Consider the following 23,383-nt stretch of genomic DNA (forward strand, 5'->3'; position numbering starts at 1 on the left):
CATACTTTCGGGTCTCTAAACCATCCATTTCCGGACTCATAATGCAGCAAATACACAATAATCATAGTTTTCTATCGTTAAAATCATTAAAATCATTAAAATCCCTAACCCTAACCGCAAAAAGCTAAACGATCTTCAAATCTTTAAAATGATCTACGATTCTAAAAAAGAAAATGTTATTTACCTTGTCTTTTGAGATCTGGGAGATTTTGAAGTCTTGTATGGAGATGTACCTGGACCACCAGCCTGAAAAGATAGTATGAAGTGAACACGAATGCAGATAATAAAGTGAACATACACGAAAGAGTTCTCTTACCATTTTCGATCGAAAGAAGATGAAGAAAGTAGAAGAAGTCGGGGATGCCGGAGAGAAAAATCGCCAGAGAAGAAATCGGGGTTCGCCGAAAGTGATAAATGAAAAGAAGAAAGAGAGGGAAGAAGAAAGAGGGGGAAACTGAAATATTTAATTTTTTTATTTTGTTTTTTTTTTCTCTCTCCTAGCTGGCAAGGCCACGTGGGATTCGTGGCCTTGCTTTCGCTAACCCTTCGTTGGGTTTATCAATACTCATATTAAATGTGGTTCAACTGCTCCGTCGATTGTTGTCCTTTATCTCTCTATCTATCTCTACTTTTGAGCATGAAATAAAAAATATATTATTTATAATTTTAGGTTTGTAAGTCCTAACCATCTAATTAATTTTTATTGGGCAGAATGTGAATTCTTGTTTAGTAAAATGTTAAAGAAAGGAAGAGTTACTTTTAGCCTAAATCTGCAACTGTCTGTCTGTTTGCACATGATGATGACTTTAATAAATAAATAAATAAAGATACAACAAACGCAATGGGTAATTGGGATAACAAGGGTGTACTTCATTTATGGGCGTTACTTTAAATGGGTATGCATGCTCAATATGCCTATAAATATATATATATATATATTTTTTTTTTAATTTTGAAAAATGTTAGCTCCATCCCCATTTAAATTAAATATAAGACTTTTGTTTTATTAGTATTGACTCAAGATAAAAAATAATTTCAAATATGTTTTTATTTATAGGAAAAATCATCCATAATACGTTGGTTTGGAATTAATAGTGTCTTTTTCTCCTTTCTGTTTTCTTCATCACTATCAATCAGAGCCTGAGTTTGTTAGTCAAGATGTAGAATAACAATATAATATTTGTTATTTTTTAAAAGATACAAATGATATCATATATGCTATTAAATCCAAAAAATAATCTTATTCATTGAGAAATAAACTAAATTTCTTTTTTCAGATGAATTTAATTTATAATGATTAATTTTAAAATTAGAATGCTCACCTAATATTATAGAATTATTCATGTTTGTAAATGGACATTTTCTCATATTATATAAATAGGTCACTTTTATAAAATAATTTGTAGAAATTGTTTTATTTGGAATAAAGTGGTTGATGTATGTCTCTCTCTCTTTATTTATTTATTTTTGTAAAAGTTGTAAATAAGATCTCAAAATAATATAAAACTGTTGGTTAGTTATAAATTCTTAAAAATAGAATTTACTAATAAGTAGTGAGAGTTTAATTTAAAAAAATATTATTATTATTATTTATATATATAATTAAATATTTTATACCTAACCAATTTTAAAAATTTATATATTTAAATATAAAATTAATTCAAATATAATAATAAGTAAATAATACTAAAAAGTAGTTATATTAATTAATTATTTGAATAAATAATACATTTTTTAATTTATAAATACAAATTTATTTTTTCTAATGTAAAATAGTATAAAATTAAAATTATTAATAAATTCATAAAATTATAATATCTTATTATCAAAAATTTAAAATTATAAGAGTTTATTGTTTACCTATTTAAGAGTACACTTAATATTTTAGTAAATAATATTTTAAACCGACATACTACATGGGCTTTAAAAATATATGAAGAGAAAAAGAAAAATTAAGTTGCGCGTTGAAAGCCTAAAGATACGTGGGCCTGTATGAAAAGCCCAATATTATAACTCTTGGATCCAAGCCCAGGAAAGAAAATTGACCAGCAACCCCACGTGTCCATTTCCTATTAGCTATACGCCATCTCCTCCTTCAGCTCGTTTCTCACTCTAGTCCGTCTCTCCTCTTTGATCGATTTTCTCCGGAAAAAGCTACCCGTTTCTTTCCCGCCCTAACAAAATTCACCAATTTTATCTCTCCTCCAAATAGGAACATGGCGGACACTCTCGAGCCTTCTACGATCTACATTCATCCTCGCAGGGAAGCCTTTGAGCACGGTCTTCTTCCCATTCCCAAGCTTATCTTCAACGACGGCACACAAACCCTAGCTTCTCTCAAGGACAAGCTCATCCAAAGATCTTCTCAGTCCTCAAATCGACGGCTAGACTCTCTCGCGATTTCCGAGATCCTCCAGATTTCACCTCACCACGCTCGTCTCGTCCTCGATACTCTTGCTTGCGTTCTTCACTCCGATTCCGATCCTCTCGTTACCGCCAGCCCCGACGAGGTCGAGTCTGTCGGCGTCAATGTTTACGATCTCATTTTATTTTTGTATATTCAGTCTTATAAACGACTGCTTCCTCGTACGCATAAGGATTCTGCTTCTGTGTCTGATGTTTGGCCATCTACTTCCGCTTTCGATGGTTACCTATCGGTTCTGTCGCCATTGCAGGTGCTTAATTGTTGCCTTTTGTCATATTTCAAGCATGTCTAGTGGTTTTGATTGACGCCTTTTCTACTTCTCTTGTTAATCTTATGATCTTTCGTAGTTGATTTACTGATGTGCTCTCGCTGAATGTTATTTGTGAAGTATTTTCCTGCTTCTTCCATTTAGTGATCAAAAAGAGGTTGTTTATGATCTGTTTATTTGGACAAGCCCCACTAGAAAGTTGGCGAACACTCTTGTCTTTCATGCAAGAAGTGTTAAAATTGGCAATAGTATAAATATTTCATCAGATGCTCATTTAATAATTAGATTTGATGTTCCATTATATTGCAGCTTGTGCGAAGCAACAGCAGACGCTTTTTGCCGTCACAAGCAGATGAAGAGGCTCATCAGTTATCCTACCTGCAGAAGCACATGACCAATATACTGTCTCTTTTAGCTGATTCTGAAGATGGGGAAGGAGAGAAGGAAGAATCAATGGTTTGTTGATCTTTTCTTATCTTTGGAAGAAAAAATATCATCTTTGCTGTTAGATCGAGAGAAATTGCTGTTGTTGATGGTAGCGATGTGAAATAATTTCTGCAAAAGGAGGAACTGTATGATGAGTAATATTGAATGGGGAAGTATTGTGTGCTGCATGCCCAATTATCATCGAACATAAAAATTGTTCTTATAAATGCTTTAATTTATTACATGAAATGTTCATTTATTTGTGAATTAAATGTTTTTTTCTTTTTGTGTTGTTCTGATTAGCAGGTTCTGAGTATGGAAAACTTTGAGCACCTCCAATATCTGGTATATTTTGGTGAAAGAGGATCTGATAGAATTCCCTTGAGCCAAGCTGCCCCGTTCTTTGCTAATTCAGACCCTGACATGCCTGCTGCTCCTGTTCCTGCGACCCAAGTTCATGAATGGCTCTTACAAAACCTAGCATCTGCTTTGGAACATATTTCTGAGAGAATCTCAACGAAAGAAAATGGAGCAGTGTTAGATCAGGATGTCACCATGGCTGATGTGCCTTCAAGCTCTTCCAAATCCTCTACCAATGCTAGGGGGTCCAGTTTTATTGAGGGGATCTCAAAATCATATTATCTTAAGCAGGCGAGCGATCTGAAAGTATCTTCTGTAAAGGTCAGTCTTATATCTTACAAACCTAGCATTATCCTGCGTGATAGTTTTGTTAAAATTTGCATGATTCTCTCTGTAATAGTTTGATCTTTCTTCCTAGCTTTGGTAGCTTGCATATTAGCTTGGAAACTAATCTCTCATATCTCCAGACTCTTTTACTATTGTTGTTAAGTATATATAGGCATGCATACATGAGCATGTGCCTTCTTTGCCTGCTATACTCCTATATTTTGCTTTATCTCTCGTTTTTTCATCTTAATATTTTAAAACTCTAGCCCTTACCTGTAAAGTTCTTTTGCAGGTGGTGAATTGCCATGAGTCTGTCATTTATGTATTAGCTCCTTTGAGATATGCTACTATTTATGGATGCTCTGATACAACTGTAGTTCTTGGAGCTGTTGGCAAGGTAGTTATACTTTCACTGATGTGTGAAGTTGTCCACCATTGTCTTGTGCTGTAAGGATGTAGCAAATAATCCGAGACTTTTGATATTGGCTCTCTTAGAGTATGAGTGAGACAACAAACTGTTTTCCACACCACCTATATCAACCAGTCTTACCACCATGTGATTTCTTTTAAATGAACAAATTGTTTGATTCCGTTATATAAAGAAAAAAAAATATGTAACCGGCTTCTGAGGTTCTTTTGCATTTGCAGGCAGTAAGGGTCGAACATTGTGAGCGTGTTCATGTTGTTGTAGCTGCCAAAAGAATTTGTGCTGCCAATTGTCGTGAATGTATTTTCTTTTTGGGAGTGAACCAGCCGCCTCTAATGGTTGGTGATAACCATAAGTTGCAGGTGTGTAAAAATTCTCCTTTGTTTCTCATCAGAAAAATATTTTCATGGTAAACACCAATTAATTTATTTGACGACTACATTTTGATTTTTAACAAGTTGGTTTCCTCTATTTTGTATTCCCATGTATAGTGTGGTGAGATAATTGAATCTAATATAGTTGTCTGTAAGGATGTTTGGCAATTCATGAAGTCATCACATTTTATGGGTGTATAGCTATAAATTCTTGGTTGAGGATTAGTCAAGAGTTTTATACCTTTGTAATAATAATTGCAATCACATTTTTTATTGAGGTTAAGAAAGTAATACAGATGTGCACAAGTATTTGCGACACTGCAATGTGGGATATATAGTTGATAAATGTGGGTTAAAAGGAGGTCCATATTTCTTTTTTGCTTTATTGACTAACTTTGTTCAAGAACGGTTGAAAGGAATAAGCCCACAAGTGGTCGAAGGTTCTGCCGTTCTACTAGTTTTTTTTCTTCATGTTATGATACAAGAGAATTTGGCCTATGTTCTAATGTATCCTTTCCAGGTGGCACCATATAACACGTTTTACTCGCAATTGGAGGAGCACCTGAAACAAGTAGGCATTGATCCAACTGTCAACAAATGGGATGAATCTGTTACATTGGGAGTTGTTGATCCACATGATTCAATGTCACATCCTGCAGGCGTATCTGATGTCCAGACTGAATCTGCAACCTGTGTAGATCCTGATCAGTTTACCAATTTTTTGGTATGTCCATTTATTTTATTTGTTCTTGTACATAACTTCTAGAAATGATGGTGTAAAGATGGATTCCTATATTCTTCCATGTAAATAAATGCAGATTCCAAACTGGTTTGATGGAGAATCCCCTGTAACTAAAACAGACAACCCATTCACATTACCTTACCGTTATATGCAATCTCAACAAAGAAATGTATGTTCGTTCACTCACTAGCTGTCATTTATTCTGCAACATCTGCTTTTTTATCCATTTATTCAAGACTTTAATATTCGTTGATAATCTAATTAAACAAATTTATGCGGTTATCCAGCATGACAATCTTGGGGAACTTAAACAAATTTTACGGGAGACCCAACTTGAGGATAATCGGAAGCGAGAATTATCGAGTGCACTCCACATGTATTTCAAGGATTGGTTATATGGTATTTTATTCTTTTCCAATACTCCTTTCGTCTCAAAAGTTCAAAATTGAGAGTGATTTTTTTTCTTTTGATATAAGATTTTTTATAGTTAGTTTCAAATTTTAGTGTGGTTTTTATTGGCTTCATTTGGTTTACAAAATATTTTCTAGATTGTTCCATTTGGTATAGAGTTTTTCTCTAGATCACAATGAAAATTACTTTCGAGATCATCTCTTGGCTTTTGGAAAACATAACAAATGATGATATTTTTGGATCATGATCAATATGACATAGTTGTAAAGAAACAGCTAATTGGTTTAGTGGAAAGTTTCCCGAGCATCTAATAATTGATTATATGCTCCCTTCTTCTTTTTTTAAAGTGTTTTAAAATCCTATATTTTCTTTGCTCTTAACAGCCACCGGAAATATCAGGCAGCTGTACTGTGTGCAAGGCGACTGAATTTGTGAAGAATTTATAGTTGGTTTAGGGTACGCTCAACTCCTTATCAAAATCTCTCTACTCTTATATTGATTGTGTCTAATCTTTCTTCTACTGAGAAAAAGTATGATTACTGGTTCACGGTGGATATAGTCTTGCAGCCAACTTAGGCTTAATAACCTCAGTTCTTCTCTACGAACTGGAGATGGAGCAGAATAATAAGAGTATCATCTTGTTGTATTAGTTTGTTTGGCCTGGTCCAGATCGAGGGTAGTATTGAAATACATCTTCAAAATCTGTGTGTGATGTAATACCTGTTTAGTTCAGTTTTATGGTTACAGATCTATATATATATGGTAGGATTGTTTTCACTGTACATGTTGGAGTTTGTTCACTTAATGGGAAGAACAGTCAGCTTTCTTGCAAAAGTTCCTATTTCTATTGTTAGCTTTATTTGATAATCGCCTTTTCTTCCCCTTTTATTTTTATCCAGCGCAGTTTCTGTTTGAAAACAGTGTATCACTGCCCCGAATCCATTTGAGAGAGTTGTTTCGTATATGCTACAAACCAATCCTTTTTCTGTTTGTGACATATTGTTTCTTTCATGGGTCTTGTTTGTTCTTCACTACTGCTGCTGAAGGATGGAGATAATTGATGTTTTTTATTTTTTATTTTTACAAGACAGATGATTATGGTTCTGAATGAAGTCATTATGGACCCTCACTCTTCTCATTCTACCCTTCACAAGAGGGATAAAGAACTCACAAAAGTGTTCTCAATGACCATATAAAATACGAGACCCAAGAAAAAGACATTTTCGGAGGGGGCGGGCTATGTAAAATTCATTGACTGATTCTCAATCATGCAAAAATGTTTTTTTTGAGTTGAAACACCAAATGATCCCAAGTCTGAATTTACCGACAATTTTCAAAAATCACAGATTCTTTTCAAACTCAAAATTGGGCTCATTTTGTGTGGCGGCTTCTCTGCTCAATCTATAAGCAAAATGTTATATGTTTTACAAGAGTTAGGGTGTGCTTATGGCAATATTCCATAACACACTAAAATTTTGATAGAATTTACAAGCTCCTGCAAATAGAAAACCCTCTTTAGCAAATAGAAGCAGATTTCCAAACTAAGATCAAAATAAAAGCATTTCAACATGAGCTGTCAATCATGTTCACATAAAAACACAACAACCAGTTTGATCAATCAATCCCAGGTTTCATAACATTTTTTAACCAGGCCAATGAAACAAGTTCAAAGGAGGTGCAGTTCATTATTATTCAGTCGCATAGTTTTGATTGCGAATCAAGAAGATGGGTCAGAAAAGCAAGTGAAATCAAAGCATCCAGTTGAAGTGCTGGTTGGATGAAGCATCATACGCTAGTGAATGCTGCTGCAGTTCCATGAACTGCCTTTCGCTCTGCTGAGCAGCCAACTCTAGCTCCACGCCATGAAACTGTCCGTTTCCATCGTGGCATGAAATCTGGAGCAGATCAGTAGAGGCATCACAGGCATCGCTGCCTTCGAATCCCCATGCAGTGGTATCAGAAAAGTGATTGATGGCCGTATCATGAACAGCCGATGATGACTGAACCATGGGCAGTCCATTGGTGCTCAGAGAGGAAGAGTTCATCCCCAGACTAGAGGACTGGTTTCTTGAGCACCATGAAGTTTGATTTGACAGAAGAGAGAGAGCACAGCTGGAGTCCGACACCAGCGAGGCGAAACATTCTCCCGAAGGAATACCTGAACCAGAGTAGCAGTTCCCGCTAGATGAACCTTCCAGAAGGTTGTTGCAAGGAGGATTCTGATCACCTTCACTCTGCCACAAGTGCGGAACAAACTTATCACCAGCAGACATGGTTTGGTTTTCAGACATCCTCCCAGAGAGCCTCGGGTATGCAGAAAAGTCCATTAGAAAGCTGCCAGTTCGGCCACTATGTTCTGAACCTGCCAAAGTATTAAGAAAAGGCTGACAAAAGTAAAGAGAATTTGATTGTATGTTTATATAAACCATAAGATTTCGTCTATGGAAAGGAAACATTTATTATTCTGATTCTAACCAAATACAGACGAGGAGAGACGCCTGTAACGGGAGGACAAGAGAGATCCAAGTGGTGGCTTTCTGCGACGCTCGTTATGGCCAGCCAAGCGTCTGCGGCAACTTCTTTTCCCCTGGTCAAATTCCGGAAGCTGATGGAACCTGACAAAGGTTCCAGAAAAAGCTTTTGAGATTAGCAACAGATAATGCCATTCATGAGTTGTTCCCGTTTGCCTATGCCCACGATAGTGAAGAAAAACTGTAAAACCCTGCTTATTTTCATTTATTGAAACAACTTGGACCAAAATGATCAACCAATACATGTAAGAGGCATCTAAGAGTACACTCAACTGTAACAACCATAACTTGTGATCCTCAATTATTGAAATTACTGAAACTACCAGAAAGTTAGGAGATGCATGTTCGAGCCAAACCTGAACTAGAATAGAATAGGATTAAAATTATGGTAGAAAATAGAAGTGAAATATAGAAGGGGGTTAGAAGAGAGCCGAACTATTCAAGTTTATTTAATACGAAATTCTTCTCTTCGGTCTTGAGGGCTAGGATTTGTGTGGACACTGGTTCCAAGGGTGGGTTGATGAGATGATAAGGAAGGACAACATGTTTATCGTTGGGTAAGTCTAAAAAGAATGATAATGGAAAAATGAAATGGGATAGAAAAAAAGTGACCATTTGGGGAATGGAATTTTAGGAAGGATCTTGGATTGAATAATTATCTATCATAATTATCTCTTCCGGTTTGGATGATGGGTTGGATGGATGCAGGCGAGGAGAGGTATGTTATGTCATTAATGATTTGGTTTTATCTCTTGAATGTGGAGGTATTTAAGGTGCCTCGTCTCATTTGCGTCGTCATGATTTGAGAAGGGATGAGCCATTGGTTAGGAATTGGAGATTTTTTAATATGAGAATAGCGGATGCTTTGAAGTGAAACATGAATGCGACTTGAAGGATGGTGGTTGTGGGGATCAGGATTTCACAACTTTTGTTGATAAAAATCTTCCTCTTTTTGGTGTTGTGAGGGTGGAGGATTTTCTTATGATCAGATATGGATTATAGTTTAAGGGATATGTTTACTTCTATTCCCATACATTGAAAGAGGTCCCCATTGAAGGGTATTCCCATACTTCTATTGATTGGCAAGAGGAGTATCCAAAAAGACCTTGAGACAGATGTTAAACCCAAAGTTGAAGAAAGAACGACATAGAATTGAGTTCAATATGAATTTTGATTCAAAATCATATAGGAAAGAGCATAATGAGAAGAAGAAAAAAAGGCACAATGACGAGAGGTTCCCCTTCTTTGGAAGGGGCATGAGATGCACAAATATTTTCTCATTGGTGAATCTAGTTGAGTTTGGTATTTCATCTAACTTTACTTGTTTTTTAGTATGAATATGTGGGCAAGTTTTCCTCTCTTAGATGGGGTGATTTGGTCAACAGTGTTAACAAATTGTTGTCCTTTAATGACACAATTAATTTTGCTTCATGGTTCTTCAATAACAAAGTTACACAAGGTTGGAAGCCAAAAGAGGATGCATGCGGACCAAAGATTACACCACCAACAATAGAGGGATCCAGATCAGCCACTAGATATAATGGAATGAATTGTGAGGTGGGAAAAGTTTAAAGCAACAAGAGATGATTTATCTCAACTTTAAGGAGGATGACTAAATATGAGGATTTTGTTCTCACAATTTTCAACATTCATGTGTGTATACTTCGATGGTGCCTGCCTAGATATGATGCGGAACAACAGATGATGGAGATCGCACTCATAACATCTACCACTATCTGATCGACAACTCCTCAAGATGAGTTGATTCATTTTTATCCAAAGAGGTGAAGAGGGATATGAAATTTTGGGAGGATTTAATTCAAATCTCAGGTATATAGATGGGTGAATGATTCGATTGAATATGTTGATGAATGCGTGCCTGCCTTTAGAGATATCAATCAAATGAATTGTCGATTTAAAGTATTGGAACTTGGAAGTTTATGATGAAACTTATGAGGAGAAAGATGATGATAAGCATAATACAAGTGAACAAGATGGTGTGGAATTAATTTGTTGGGAACATGAGTGTTTTGTGAAGATGTGGACTGCAACAGAGATAGCATGGAAGCAAGATAAAGTGTTGAGAAGCTTGAGCTTAAAGAAAGCATGCAACTTATATGAAAATTAGTTAAAAAACAGTGAGAATATATATATAAGAAATAAAAAGTAAGTCAAGGATTTAAAATGAAAACATAGACTTCAATGGGATTTGATTGAGATGGCTAAATGGTGCAGGAGAAGACAAATAAAGAGTAAAAGACCTAGTGATGAGAGTTCTCATGTTGATTTACAAAAAGTGATGAAAGAAGATTCAGATTCAGCACGAATGAAGTTTGAGACATAATGATTGTTACCCGATTTGGTTGTTCAAATTGAAAATGGTTGTGTTGTTTTGGAATTGAGTGGATTAGGCTATGATTTAATTCTTGTCTATTATATGGCTTAATGTTGAGACTTTTTCGTTTCCTCCTTATATTCCCCTTTCTTTTTTCGCTACATGTCGCAATTCACGACATCTTTATTAATGCAAACTTTAACATTTTAAACTAGTAACATAAATGCGAATCACATAACTACTTGAAACTATTACCATAATTATCTTTAACTAAAAAATTATTAATTAACTATCTATTTACTATATCATTTATAATCAGAATTCATATGAAGTGACCCTATAGGCCCTATGAACGGACATATAGAGAAATATATAAATGGAATGTTTTATGAGAGTGGTGTGTTGAGGCTTGTTCATACATAATACCACCAATCAAATCAACTGTGGGGGTTTGCATTGCCTGATCTAATAGAGCATTTATAGATTTTTACATTTCTTGGTAGAAGATAAGGATAAACAATACTATTAATCAATATATGTAGCTAGAAAGTAATGGGCCAAGAAAATTCCCTCTAAACACGATGGAAGAATAATTGCACCCTGGAAAAGTCTGTTAAGATTTGTAGGGTTAGGGTTATTAGAATTAGCAGATTAGTCTCTAAACTCTATTATTATGTTTTTTACTTTAAACAAATATGTTAGATGTTAAATCAATAAGTAAAAGAAGTTGATATAGAAAAGAAGACCTAACCACTAGCCAAGCCAAACTCCTTTAAGTCTACACTTTAGGTGCAGTGCCTTCAATTATCAGTAACTTATAGATGCTATTAGAAGTTCTAAAGTCATATCTCTACCTAATATCCATTTTAATCCTTTAATTTGTACAAGTTGTTCGAGCTAACTCTTGTAACTTAGTTCTTGTTCAATATGAATCCATAACTGGTCAGCCTATTCAAAATAAGACATGAAATTGACGAGCATTCCAAATTAGTCAAAGTTTAACAATAATGCATATTTACTCAGCATTATATATATTACCTTGTCAACACAACCAATCACATATACATTGTAAGGAGTTAAGGCAAGATTAGATCCAAAAGTGGCAATTTTAGTTTCATGCAATTCATTCCATGTTTAACCCAATTTTCCGTTGAAAGACTTGACCCACTTGTTTAGCATTGTGTTGTAACTGTTTTGGGACACTGACTACACTTAGCATGATGCTTGTGTTACACAATAGTATTTAATGAAGTTTATTTTTGTAAGAAAAAACTCTCCTAATGTGGGAAAAGATATCCAAGATAGGGAACAAGCAAGGTATGAGTCTCTCCATATGGATGGAACTTGGAAGGTCAGAGCATCGCCCACATTCGGTGCAGAAAATGCCTAAAGGTCCAGCAAATCCATTACAGAAACAAACTTTTAAAGGTGAAAATATGTTGGAACAAGAGACTATTTGAAACTTGTGTTATCTGTTTATCATGCTATTTTTAACATAAAAACATCATATTCTACTTAGAAACAGTAAAATCTACAAAGCATATCCCAAATTATCACCTTGTTAAAAAGGAAATCAGGTAAAATGTCACTGTCAGCACACTACTACTTCTATTACTACTACTATTGCTCGCAGAAAAGATTAAACAGGGCAAGATTAGAGTATAGTTAAGGGAGGGGAAAAGCTCTAGCTGACCTGCTACACTGCTGACAAAACCTCTGTTCAAGACCTGCAACAATAACCTTAGGTGACTTTGAATGCATGCCACAAACTCTGTGTCTGGAATAGTAAGCCTTAACATCGGTTAGATCTGCCTTGCATCCTTCAACTCGGCACCTCGGTGGCTGCCCACCTTGAACATTCCCAGTTCTCCCCTTCTTGGGTTGCGTTCCAGAACCCTTATCTCCATCTGCAGTGGTAGATGAGCGCTGCCCGGCACCGGATTTGACAGGTAAGGCAAGACCCGCATCCTCAAAGTACATTTTCTGGCCGAATTTCAAGCCATTGAGAGAATCGGAGGAGTTGGATGAGGAAGAAGAGTTGGAATACGTATCCATTTTGAGTTGGGTATGCTGTAAAGCGTGTCTCTAAAGTGGCACATACATTTGGCGTTGGTAGAGAGTGGGGAATGGGGCTAATTAAGGCATGAGTTGTGTGTGTGTGTGTGTGCGGACTGTGAATGAGAGTTATAGAGATGAGAAGGAGGAGGAAGGAGTCATGTATTGTGGCTAATCTGACACTGGGCCATGCCAGCTTGGTGAGGTGAACAGTACGTACCCAGAAGAAGAAGAGAGTCCCAAATAATGGAGCAGAACCAACAAGAGAGAAAAAGCATCAACAAAGATAAAAGTTACAAGTACTTTCTATTGTGACTCTTTTTCTAGACCCACTCTCCTCTGTTTCTAGTTTTTCAGCCTTTTTCTTATCCCATTCTATTCTATTATTATTATTAAATACATTTTAATTTAAAAAGTTTCATGTAAAATAGTATCTTTTAAAAAAAATTAAAATATATATATAAAGTACTTTCTTTCAAAATTATATCATATTACTAAATGGAAACACATCCATATTTATGACATTCCATCATTTTCTACATCTTGCATTTTTAGTAAATTTCATGACAAAAATAATCATTTTGTCTCTTTAAATATATCATTTGATTTCGTACATGGAATATTTTTTTATTTTTTTTAAATATCATATACTTTCAATTTTATATTATAAATATTTCCCAAACCTAACTATATTATGTAAGTAGTTTATAGTATGTATGATAACCTAAAGTTTGTCAAGATTCTAAGAATTAGGCACAAATATTATACTGAAGCTGGGAGATTTGGAAAAAAACTAATTTTTTAATATTTAGGATATTGATTTAAATGAATAATGTTTTGAAATTTTTTATAATTATGTATATATTAACAAATTTAATAGTATTTGTTCACTTTTATTCAAATATTTTTAAAAAGACTTTTTTTTATTATTAGATGATGAGATTTTTATACTAAATTAGCATGTATCCCGTGCATTTGCACGAGTAATAATATAAAAAAGTGAAAAAAATATTACTGTAAAAATGTTTATGGGCGGGTCAACCCACAATCCGACCCAAAAATCCATTTACTCTCACATATATCCAAATTAACTAAGCTCTCAACCCGACAATCCGAACACTTTAAAATTTAAGCATCATTATATATTTATAGATTAGTTAGTTAAAAAGTTGAACTTATATTGTTAAAATGTCTCGTGTTCATCAAATTTGGTGTTTAATTTAAAATATAAAGTGTTATTAGTCTAGTTTGTTAAAAGGTTGTACTTGTTTGGTTAGGTTGCAAGTTCGAACCATACCTATAATATTTTTAATTTTATTTTTAACCGTTTTAAGTTTATGTGCGGGTCAACTCACAATCCGACCCAAGTATCCATTTACTCTCACATATATATCCAAATTAACCACAGCTCTCGACCCGACAATCCGGACACATTTAAAAATTAAGCTTCATTATATATATATATATATATATATATATATATATATATATATATATATATATATATATATATATATATATATATATATATATATATATATATATATATATATATATATATATATATATATATATATATATATATATATATATATATATAGATATAGATATGTTAATGGGTATGTTTTTAGAAAATGTTTTTTTTTTTAAATAAAAGTTATTAATATATAATGATAAAATAATAATTTTTTTAAATAAGTATAAGATATTTTAGTTAATAAATTGATGATGTGATTATAAGAAATGATAAAATGATGTTTGATTAGGGTTAAAATTTAAACAAACTAATTATCTTTAATATTTTTAAATTTTAATAAATTTATTAAAAAAAATAACATTATTAAAAAAATACGTGACATCCCCATATTTCTTCATTATAATCATTCTCACTTAGTGTGTTTCTCTTGTAATCACATAGACTAGCAAAACTAAACTTATTGGGAAGAAACAATTGAAGTACGAATTATTCTACAATATTGATGGAGAATTTTTCAGTATTGATTTTGAAAAGTTTCAACCACAATTTATGCATTGTAAACTTATTAATATTGCTATATTTAATCTGTGCATGAACAAGGAAAACCGGGAATATATGATAAAGAAAATTGAGAGATTACAAAAGAATCAACACATTATTCTGTAAACTTTTTATTGTATTATTCTTGTTTGTTATAATTTAGGATAAATTAAAGACATTTATTTATCTTTTAAATTGTATAATCACAAATTCATAATAATTTACAAACTTAATTTAAAATTTTATCTAAATTTAAATTAAGAAGTAAAAATGATAAAAAGGTAAAATATTTTAAATATCCGAATAACTAATTATGAATAAAAGTAACATAAATTGATTGCAATTTGCAAGGAGTGATTCTATGCCTAAACAAATACAACCCCAGGCATAAGTCTAACAACAAACATATCACATTACAATACAATACAAAATGAGACAAAAACAACAACATTTTGATCAAATCTCAGGTTCTACAGAATTAACCAAACAAATGACTGATCTGTCTTGTTAGGAGGAGGGTCCAAGTCAAGGGTAAGAAGTTGGAAAGTGCAGTTCATTGTTATTCAAACATCTAAGCCAGTGAATGAAATCAAAGCATCCAATTGAAGTGGTGGTTGGATGAAGAACCATCATACGCCAGTGAATGTTGCTGCAGTTCCATGAACTGCTGCTGCCTTCCGCCTTGCTGAGCAGCCAACTGGTGATCTAGTTCCCCCTGAAACTGTCCGTTTCCATCATGAATCAGACCAGTCGGGGGATCGCAGCCTTGGAACCCCCACGCGGTGGTATCAGAAAAAGGATCGATGATGGTGGTCGTATCATGAACAGTCGACGATGACTGAACCATGGGCAGTCCTCCGTTGGTGCTCTGAGACCGGTTTCTTGAGCACCACGAGGTTTGATTTGACAGAAGAGAGAGAGCACAGCTGGAATCCGACACCATCGATGATGACAAACATTCTCCCGAAGGAATAACTGAACCAGAGTAGCAGTTCCCACTCGATGAACCTTCTAGAAGATCATCGGATTCACTCTGCCACAAGTGTGGAAAATACTTATCACCAGCAGACACGGTTTCGTTTTCAAACATCCTCCCAGAAGAGACCCTCTGGTATGCAGAGAAGTCCATCAAGAAGCTGCTATTTTCTGAACCTGCCATAAGTAATTTTATTTATTTTTTTGTATAAAACGGGAGATTTATATATAGAAGAACACATTCATTATTCTGATTAATGCCTAACCAAATACAGATGAGGAGAGACGCTTGTAACGGGAGGACAAGAGAGATCCAAGTGGTGGCTTTCTGCGACGCTCATTATGGCCAGCCAACCGCCTCCGGCAACTTCTTTTCCCCTGATCAAATTCCGGAAGCAGATGGAACCTGACAAAATCTTTTTCAGATTAGAAACAGATGATGATGATGATGCCATATAACTAACAAAGCATAACAACAACAACAATGTACAGAGAATGAAATGTTTCCCATCTTAGAGAAGATCAACCATTACATGTATGTAAGAAAGAGCCAACCAAGTCTCTTTTATAGGTTCTATTCTTAGTGTATACTTGGATAAGGGTGAAATATTTTCAGGATCTAAGGATTGATACGAGGAATCTGGATCTTCTTGGGTATATATACACAGAATAGTTTTTGGTTTTTGTGTTTAGTCCCAAATGACAATGGAAATAAGCTTCCCACAAGCTAGCTCAGCAGTTGGGTAATAAGACTCATGTTCAAAGAAGGTGACATCCATAACTGAAAATTTTCGAGAAACGAACATAATAATGCTATAAAAAAGCATCAGTCCCCTATCTATTTGAAAGATTGAACAAGCAATGGTTTGATGTCTGAAAATAGAAAAGCCCCAAAAAGGAAACAACATAAATGAATGAATGGTGTTTCACTACTGACCTGCTACACTGCTGGCAAAACCTCTGTTCAAGGTCTGAAACAATGACCTTAGGTGACTTAGAATGCATGCCGCAAACTCTGTGTCTGGAATAGTAAGCTTTAACATCGGTTAGATCTGCTTTGCATCCTTCAACTTGGCACCTCGGAGGCTGCCCATTTTGAACATTCCCCCTTTTCCCCTTCTTGGGTTGCATCCCTGGAGCCTTATCTCCGCCTGCCATGGTGGATGAACGCAGTCCTCCACCACCACCGGATTTGGTGGGTAAAGCGAGACCCACGTCTTCAAAGTAGATTTTCTGGCCGAATTTCAACCCGTTTAGCGAATCGGGCGAGTTGGAGGAGGAAGAAGAGTTGGAATACGTATCCATTCCGTGGTCGCCTAGTCTGGATTGGACTGGAGGCTGACGGTTTCTAAAGTGGCCCAACCATTTAGCGTTCTAAATGAGCGCCAGGTAGAAAGATAAGAAGAGATAGGAGTGCAGGCGGGTTACTGAGTTTGTTTAGAGAGAAGAAAGAGGTCTTTTGCAGATATTTGAAGGTGGAAGCGTCATTCATGAATTGTGATTATCTGACAATGATATGGGCCATGACAGCTTGGTGAGAGAGAGAGAAAGAAAGAGAGAGACCCAAATAATTGAAGCAGGGGCCAGGGAGAGGGGAGGGAGGGGGAGAGAGCTTAAATGAAAAAGACGACATTAGCAGTACTTTGAAAGATTACTACTTTTTGAGTCGCTGAATCACAATGTCGTTTCTTTTAAGCCCATCTCTTTCATTCATTCTAGTTTCAGCCCTTTTCCTCATTCTATAACATCATTAGACCCCAAATTCTACACCAATTATGACTTTGGAGTTTGGACGCTAAAGCTAGATATGTTCATGCTTCATAAAGGTAATAGTAATAGTTGTAGTGTGAAATCAATCAAACTGCCCCCACATCAGATTTGGGCTAATTTCATTCATTCATTCGGCCTCTTCATCATTACACATTGCACTCAAGATGAACCAATATTAGACTCGTGAATGAACAGAACTTACTACATGTGCTAATCGAGTGCTTATCCTCACACTATATTCATCAACTAAACGAACTAAGAATGGCAATTTGAAACCATCCTACGAAAATCGAACCCAAATTATTCCATTTGGGATGATTTTTCTTCAAAATCAAACGGGTATGGAATGAAAATGATACTTGTGTCCCCCACCCCATTCTTTCCCCCGAACATTATAAAGTATAAACATAATTAAATATATTAAATCACCAATATATTTATTTATTCATTATATTTTATAAAAGTCGTAATTTTATTTATTTATAATAATATAAAATTTTAATATATTATAATATTTATTATATTAAAAAAGTTTATTTATATAATTTTATTGTATAAATTTTATATTTTTTAAAAATATTTTATTAACAGTGTTCTTCGGGATTTCTCGAAATTAAACAAAATCGAATGGAACAAAAATGGTATTAAAAAAATCTTCAAAATAAAACAGGACGGGAATGATAAATACATTATCCGCCCCAAACCGCTAAGCCAATAAAGGTTAGCAAATAGTATTGTCATCAACTAAATAGGTTTAAGGGCTTGCTATAAAGAAAAGATAAAAGGTTATTCTAGCCTCCCATACAAACTCTATAACTATCATCGTTAAATTATAAGAAAATGAAAGTGTGATGTTTAGTTTATAATGAAAAATATATTAGTGTATTTACAATGGAATGAACAAAAGTAACTTTTATAGTTCCGAATTACAAATAACTCGTATAATTTGGTTCGCTCATAAAAAAAAGTTGCCGTAATTTTAATTCTTCTTTCATTTAATTAATCAAAATAAAAAATTACTTCTTATACATTTGAATTTGAAAGTAGTAATAAAAAAAGTAATAAAATATATTTGTATCCTTTAATACTAATTGTCTAAATAGAATAAATTCAGTTAGAACTTTTTTATACTATTTCTCTTCAAAAACCTCTTATTTACACCACTTCTTTTCTTATTATATTTATATAATTTTTCTTTTTAAGACAATTATACCTTGTTTGATTGATATATATTTTTATCATCCTTAATGTAAGCTGAAGGTAAATACAAATATACCATACAAAGAAAGTGAAATTTCTATTTTAAAATATTATTCTTTTTCTAAAATATTATTTTGTTTGAAAAAATGAAAGAAAAAAATGTTCTCTTCAACCTTATTATTACAACTTAACTACCGAAAATGGCTTAATTTATATAAAAAATCGATTAATGAACTATCGAAAATAGGTGTATAAATTTTTGCAGTCCCTCCACCATTTAAATAGAGGTGTTAAAGATTTTTTTTAAGTTGATCTTTAATTGTCCTTATCCTTATAAGGAGACGACCCAAAACTCTTCAATTTCCAATTTCATGGATATCATCAAGTACTAGTAAGAGTAAAAAATAATAGTAAATTAATAATATAATTCAATTACTAATAAAAAAATTAATAATATAATTCAAAGATAAAAAAATATATAATGTATCATTGAATTAGTGGTTAAATATAAGAAGGTAAAACTTGAATAAAAGAAAATGTATATAAATATATATTGAGAAACTTCTAACTCAACAAAAACTCATGTATGTAAGGTAAAAGTTTGGATCTTCGCAAAGTTATTTTAAAAAAAAGATTAAATATTTGAGATAGGAAAAATAGTAAATAAATAAAATTAATAAAAAAGAGTTTATAAAGAATAAGTAAGAGGGTATTTGAAAAAAATTAAAAAATTAAAAAATATATATTTTGTGTTAAAATATTTAATAGGATGACATATTATAATATGTTATCTAAAATGTTAAATATTTTTTACTTGAAAATGACTTATTTAAAAATAATGAATATTTTAAAGAGAAATTTAATAGATTCGTATTTTAAGAGCAGATTTCAAAATCAGTCAATAACTTAAGGGTAAATATATATGTTAGCCTATATCAAATTATAAAACCCTACTCATTTAATTAGCATTAATTGTTATTTTTTATATTAATAACATTCATTTAATTCATTTAAAGTACTCCACGTTTATTGAATGTTTTATTATCTTCAATATTTTTTACTCCACAAAAGTAACCTAATTTAATTAAAGAAATAAAATATTGGTTCTACAATCAATGGCCAACATGCTCAAAACTACAAATAATAATAATAAATTACTTGGAAAGATTTTTAAAATTTATTTTAGTTTTTTTTTTATGAGAAGTGAGTGAGTATATATATATCGAATAGAGTTCACGAACGAACGTAAATTCTCAATCGTCGTCCAATTTGCAGAAGATGAAGCAAAAAGAGAAATGTTCTTCAACACATGGTTAGATTCCACGAGATAGTGCAATGAATCAATCACTGAATGCTGGCTGGCTGGCTACCTTCAGAAATGGAGTAGAAAATTTTCCTGTTTGTAGACATGTATGGATCCTATCTCATTTGGTTTATAATTTTACAGTATTTTTCATCCTCATCCGTCCCTTGATTGTATTCGTATTAATCTCTTTCAGATGTCGCATCATCGGTCTTCATTCATGGATGACACTTGATAGTAGTTAATTGCTGTCTGCGCCTACTAATTATCTAGGATTGGACTGGAGGAGGACCGCATTTGATGACTTGTCGGTAACTGAAGCTCGGTCATCATCAAGACTAGTTGAATGATTCTCCCGAGATGTGACGTCTGAATTCCGTATCTCAAGGAAGTTCCGGTTTGTTTCCTTTTGCTGATCGATCATCAACTTGAGTTGTTTCCCTTGTTCTTCAATCTTCACCTGTAAACTCCGCTGAATCTGATCATTCCAATGAAAAATTAAATTAGAAACAACTCTGAACTAATTAAATTCCTGATTAGTGTATGTCTTTGTCATTTGTATGCAGAATCTATGAAACTTGCTTACCTCAAGCTGCTCGTAAAGACGCCTCTGGACATCCAGCTGCAGCTGAAGTGCCTCTTTGATTTGCATACCACTGTCACAAATAAGGGAGGAAGGTATGAGAATAATAGGTTTCATGGATTAATCTTAACACAAATTCATGAACAGATGTTACGTTTGTATGTCAATCTGAGGAATTTCATTTGTTCTTGTCTTCTTCTCTGACTTTCCTGTAATGGAAAGAAGGCGTGCATCAGCTTGTTAAATGGATAAACCTGCTAGATTTGAAAAGATAATCAAGTTGTTCATAATTTTTTAGTCTTATAGGAACTGATTTAGCTGATGGCATGGATGAAGGGGTCTATCTGAATACTATCTTGGTAGATGTTCGCCAATTTGGCCGTTAGTGTTCTCTCCCAGTTGACGCAAGTCATGTAATAGAAACTAGATGTCGTCGTCTCGCCTAGGGGATAGGTTTCACCAGTCTCTAAACCAAGCTTTATAGTAGAAGGTACCTCTAAAAGAGGTTACTCATATATGCCAATTCATTCTAAATTGCTGAATCAGCATTAGGATCCACATAGAGCAGTTCAATTTTTCTTTGAAAAACGTTCATATACTGCTAATCTAGAACATAACTTCATTCCTGGTGAGGACTTTACCTTCTGCAGATCCTGGTATGTGCCTTGCCATCCTATATTTCTGTAGATTAATTTAAGATAGATGAGAAATAAAATGTTGGTGAAAAGGGTGCCTTATGATTAAAAGATGGAACTATTATCCTGAAAAGTCCAATTCTCAGGTACCTGCAGATGACTTTTCACATGAAAGATAGTCAACCCCTTTGATTCCATTAGCACTAGGATAGCTTTTGGTGTTGCCTCTGGAATTCATCAACTAAGGGTTAGTATGCGCTGTTTGAAGCTCATATATATTTCTAGTTGCAAGATATCTTGTACATATTAATTACTTACTATCTGCACCGCCCAGGTGATTCACACAGTCAACAAATCGATCGTGGAGTTCTTGAGTCCATCGGATTCGTGTTTTGCTTGGAAGGACTGTGCCAGGTGAAACAGACCTCCCTGGAAGTCCTGCAGCCTGACCCAGGTTTGAAAGTTGAGAACCAAACAAGTTTTCATATTCCTAGATGAACACAAACAAAAATGAAAAAAAAAAAGAGGACATTTTTTTTAATGTATTACTCTAAACCATGACGAATATATTGAGATCTAACAAAGAGAAATACTTACTATTCTATCGTGATGTTCATCAAAGGGGCTGGAAGTTGAAGGGTGTCTCCTTTCTTGTGTTTCGAGATCACCCAACAACTGTCTTTTGAGCTGCAGAATACAATCTCTTTCTGTAAATATGTTGCGGGGAATTGCATTCGAGCTTTCAGATGCACTGTGATGATTTGGATGTATGATATAGTTGGGTGTCATACCAGATAACTGCATGCTTTGGTTTTGTTGAAAGTTAGGGTCAGACTGTTCATGTACATCCACATAGAAGCCACCTTCCATTGGTGATGGATTATAAGATACGATCCGAAGATCATAATTTCCAAGATTTTGGGATGTTGAAGTAGGAGTTGTGGATTCTTGATCATACTGTGGAAAACCCATGTATCTTTCAGTCGCATAAAACGCAGAGACTGGAGATCCAACATGACCAATGATGGTACTGGACGAATCTGCAACCATGGCAGGTGGTTGACTTCCCATCTCCATTTGATATTGAGGCTGTGAATCTAAACGGCAATCAAGTCCTAACCCATGGCTATGTTGCGTTGTCCCTTGACAACCATTCTTTTGGGTGTTCATTTAGAGATGAGGAGAGGAGTAGAAACCAAAGTCAGCTGTTCTTTAATTTTCTCAACGGCAAGTACAGATTGGGTTCAAATGCCTTTCATCAGATTCCTAACAAGTTGAAAGAATGCAAAATCTGGCGGGTCGTCTTCAGAGTTCTACTCTTGCCAGGTTCCCATCATATGCTTTCGAGACTTTGGGCTATAAGTTAATATAAATGTCTTTAATTATGTTCCTTGTTTCATTCTTCATAAGGATAGGCATGACCAATCATCGTTGACAAAACCAAGGCTTTAACCCAATAAAAAAAATAGTTATGAATGAAAACCCCCCTATAAAATAATAAAAAACTGAATTGGAAATAAATTATTTAGTAACTTAAACATTGAGCTCGAGATGATTTGGCATTTGTTGCTTAATAATTTAATACTAGGACAAACCATTATCTTTTCATTTGTTGCTTAATAATTTAATACTAGGACAAACCCATTATCTTTTCATATGTGCATTTATTTTATTTTTTTTCTAAAATCTATCATATATATATATATATATATGAGAAATGATTAGATGAGAGAATTTGGTAAGAGAATTTGATGAGGGAATGACTTAGCATAATCTTATTCGCTGAAAAAATCAAATAATTTATCTCTTTTATCTCTTTCCTCACACTTTTATATTTCCAAACCAATGAAGGTGATGTCAAGTCATTCCCTCACCAAATTCCCTCTCTTTATCACTCCTCTCTCTCTATATATATATATATCTTTTTTATTAATATATTTTTTTAATAAAGAAGAACTAACATGACACTTCACGCCCCACTTAATCTCAAAACGCTTTCAGATAAAATCGAATAAGTGACATTTTAATCTTTTAAACCGATTTTTATCATTGAGTTACTTGGTGGGATTATTTATCTATATTTATATCATTTGAATTATGGACCAGGAAAATCATTGTACTAGTAACATCATAAAGTAAAGAAGAATTACAAATTCAATGTTAAATTTCCTCATTTTGATGATTTGGGATTGAACAAGTAACTGAAACCCAATTCATCA

General features: G+C 33.9%; 4 protein-coding genes across 6 annotated transcripts; 1 reads left to right on the forward strand and 3 right to left on the reverse strand.

Moving 5' to 3' along the window:
- Positions 1-2,084: 2,084 nt before the first annotated feature.
- Positions 2,085-6,594, forward strand: LOC124931046 (TBCC domain-containing protein 1-like). 2 transcript variants are annotated; one of them, XM_047471434.1, is made up of 9 exons: positions 2,085-2,675; positions 3,003-3,149; positions 3,423-3,800; positions 4,099-4,203; positions 4,455-4,595; positions 5,128-5,331; positions 5,426-5,518; positions 5,637-5,748; positions 6,144-6,594. In XM_047471434.1, the coding sequence occupies exons 1-9, from the start codon at positions 2,217-2,219 to the stop codon at positions 6,185-6,187; spliced, it is 1,683 nt and encodes a 560-aa protein (XP_047327390.1). In that variant the 5' UTR covers positions 2,085-2,216; the 3' UTR covers positions 6,188-6,594. The 2 variants fall into 2 exon arrangements, with proteins under 2 accessions (XP_047327390.1, XP_047327391.1); XM_047471435.1 differs by having other exon boundaries at positions 2,088-2,675; positions 3,426-3,800.
- A 710-nt stretch (positions 6,595-7,304) lies between these two features.
- LOC124931988 (squamosa promoter-binding-like protein 9) lies at positions 7,305-12,964 on the reverse strand. The gene is made up of 3 exons (XM_047472582.1): positions 12,320-12,964; positions 8,236-8,375; positions 7,305-8,122 (listed from the first exon to the last, which is right to left on the reverse strand). The coding sequence occupies exons 1-3, from the start codon at positions 12,679-12,681 to the stop codon at positions 7,509-7,511; spliced, it is 1,116 nt and encodes a 371-aa protein (XP_047328538.1). The 5' UTR covers positions 12,682-12,964; the 3' UTR covers positions 7,305-7,508.
- Positions 12,965-15,086: 2,122 nt separating this feature from the next.
- On the reverse strand, positions 15,087-17,245 carry LOC124931909 (squamosa promoter-binding-like protein 14). 2 transcript variants are annotated; one of them, XM_047472491.1, is made up of 3 exons: positions 16,611-17,245; positions 15,940-16,079; positions 15,087-15,844 (listed from the first exon to the last, which is right to left on the reverse strand). In XM_047472491.1, the coding sequence occupies exons 1-3, from the start codon at positions 16,976-16,978 to the stop codon at positions 15,288-15,290; spliced, it is 1,065 nt and encodes a 354-aa protein (XP_047328447.1). In that variant the 5' UTR covers positions 16,979-17,245; the 3' UTR covers positions 15,087-15,287. The 2 variants fall into 2 exon arrangements, with proteins under 2 accessions (XP_047328447.1, XP_047328446.1); XM_047472490.1 differs by having other exon boundaries at positions 15,087-15,850; positions 16,611-17,234.
- Positions 17,246-19,846: 2,601 nt separating this feature from the next.
- On the reverse strand, positions 19,847-22,490 carry LOC124929672 (myb family transcription factor PHL5-like). The gene is made up of 7 exons (XM_047470073.1): positions 21,762-22,490; positions 21,483-21,654; positions 21,315-21,391; positions 21,171-21,210; positions 20,684-20,738; positions 20,533-20,602; positions 19,847-20,424 (listed from the first exon to the last, which is right to left on the reverse strand). Exons 1-7 carry the CDS (start codon positions 22,332-22,334, stop codon positions 20,212-20,214), a joined length of 1,200 nt encoding a protein of 399 aa, XP_047326029.1. The 5' UTR covers positions 22,335-22,490; the 3' UTR covers positions 19,847-20,211.
- Positions 22,491-23,383: the final 893 nt, after the last annotated feature.

Source organism: Impatiens glandulifera, chromosome 3 (genome assembly GCF_907164915.1).
Source record: "Impatiens glandulifera chromosome 3, dImpGla2.1, whole genome shotgun sequence".
Lineage (NCBI taxonomy): Eukaryota > Viridiplantae > Streptophyta > Magnoliopsida > Ericales > Balsaminaceae > Impatiens > Impatiens glandulifera.

Coding starts and splice junctions, on each gene's coding strand:
- LOC124931046 (XM_047471434.1), top strand. CDS start 2,217: ATGGCGGACACTCTCGAGCCTTCTACGATCTACATTCATCCTCGCAGG. Junction 4,204..4,454: donor TTCTTGGAGCTGTTGGCAAG/GTAGTTATACTT, acceptor TTGCATTTGCAG/GCAGTAAGGGTCGAACATTG. Junction 4,596..5,127: donor GTGATAACCATAAGTTGCAG/GTGTGTAAAAAT, acceptor TATCCTTTCCAG/GTGGCACCATATAACACGTT.
- LOC124931988 (XM_047472582.1), bottom strand. CDS start 12,681: ATGGATACGTATTCCAACTCTTCTTCCTCATCCAACTCCTCCGATTCT. Junction 8,376..12,319: donor TTTTGTCAGCAGTGTAGCAG/GTCAGCTAGAGC, acceptor AACCTTTGTCAG/GTTCCATCAGCTTCCGGAAT. Junction 8,123..8,235: donor TCTCTCCTCGTCTGTATTTG/GTTAGAATCAGA, acceptor ATACTTTGGCAG/GTTCAGAACATAGTGGCCGA.
- LOC124929672 (XM_047470073.1), bottom strand. CDS start 22,334: ATGAACACCCAAAAGAATGGTTGTCAAGGGACAACGCAACATAGCCAT. Junction 21,211..21,314: donor ATGTGAAAAGTCATCTGCAG/GTACCTGAGAAT, acceptor ATTAATCTACAG/AAATATAGGATGGCAAGGCA. Junction 20,425..20,532: donor GTCTTTACGAGCAGCTTGAG/GTAAGCAAGTTT, acceptor TGGAATGATCAG/ATTCAGCGGAGTTTACAGGT.
- LOC124931909 (XM_047472490.1), bottom strand. CDS start 16,978: ATGGATACGTATTCCAACTCTTCTTCCTCCTCCAACTCGCCCGATTCG. Junction 16,080..16,610: donor TTTTGCCAGCAGTGTAGCAG/GTCAGTAGTGAA, acceptor AGATTTTGTCAG/GTTCCATCTGCTTCCGGAAT. Junction 15,851..15,939: donor TCTCTCCTCATCTGTATTTG/GTTAGGCATTAA, acceptor TACTTATGGCAG/GTTCAGAAAATAGCAGCTTC.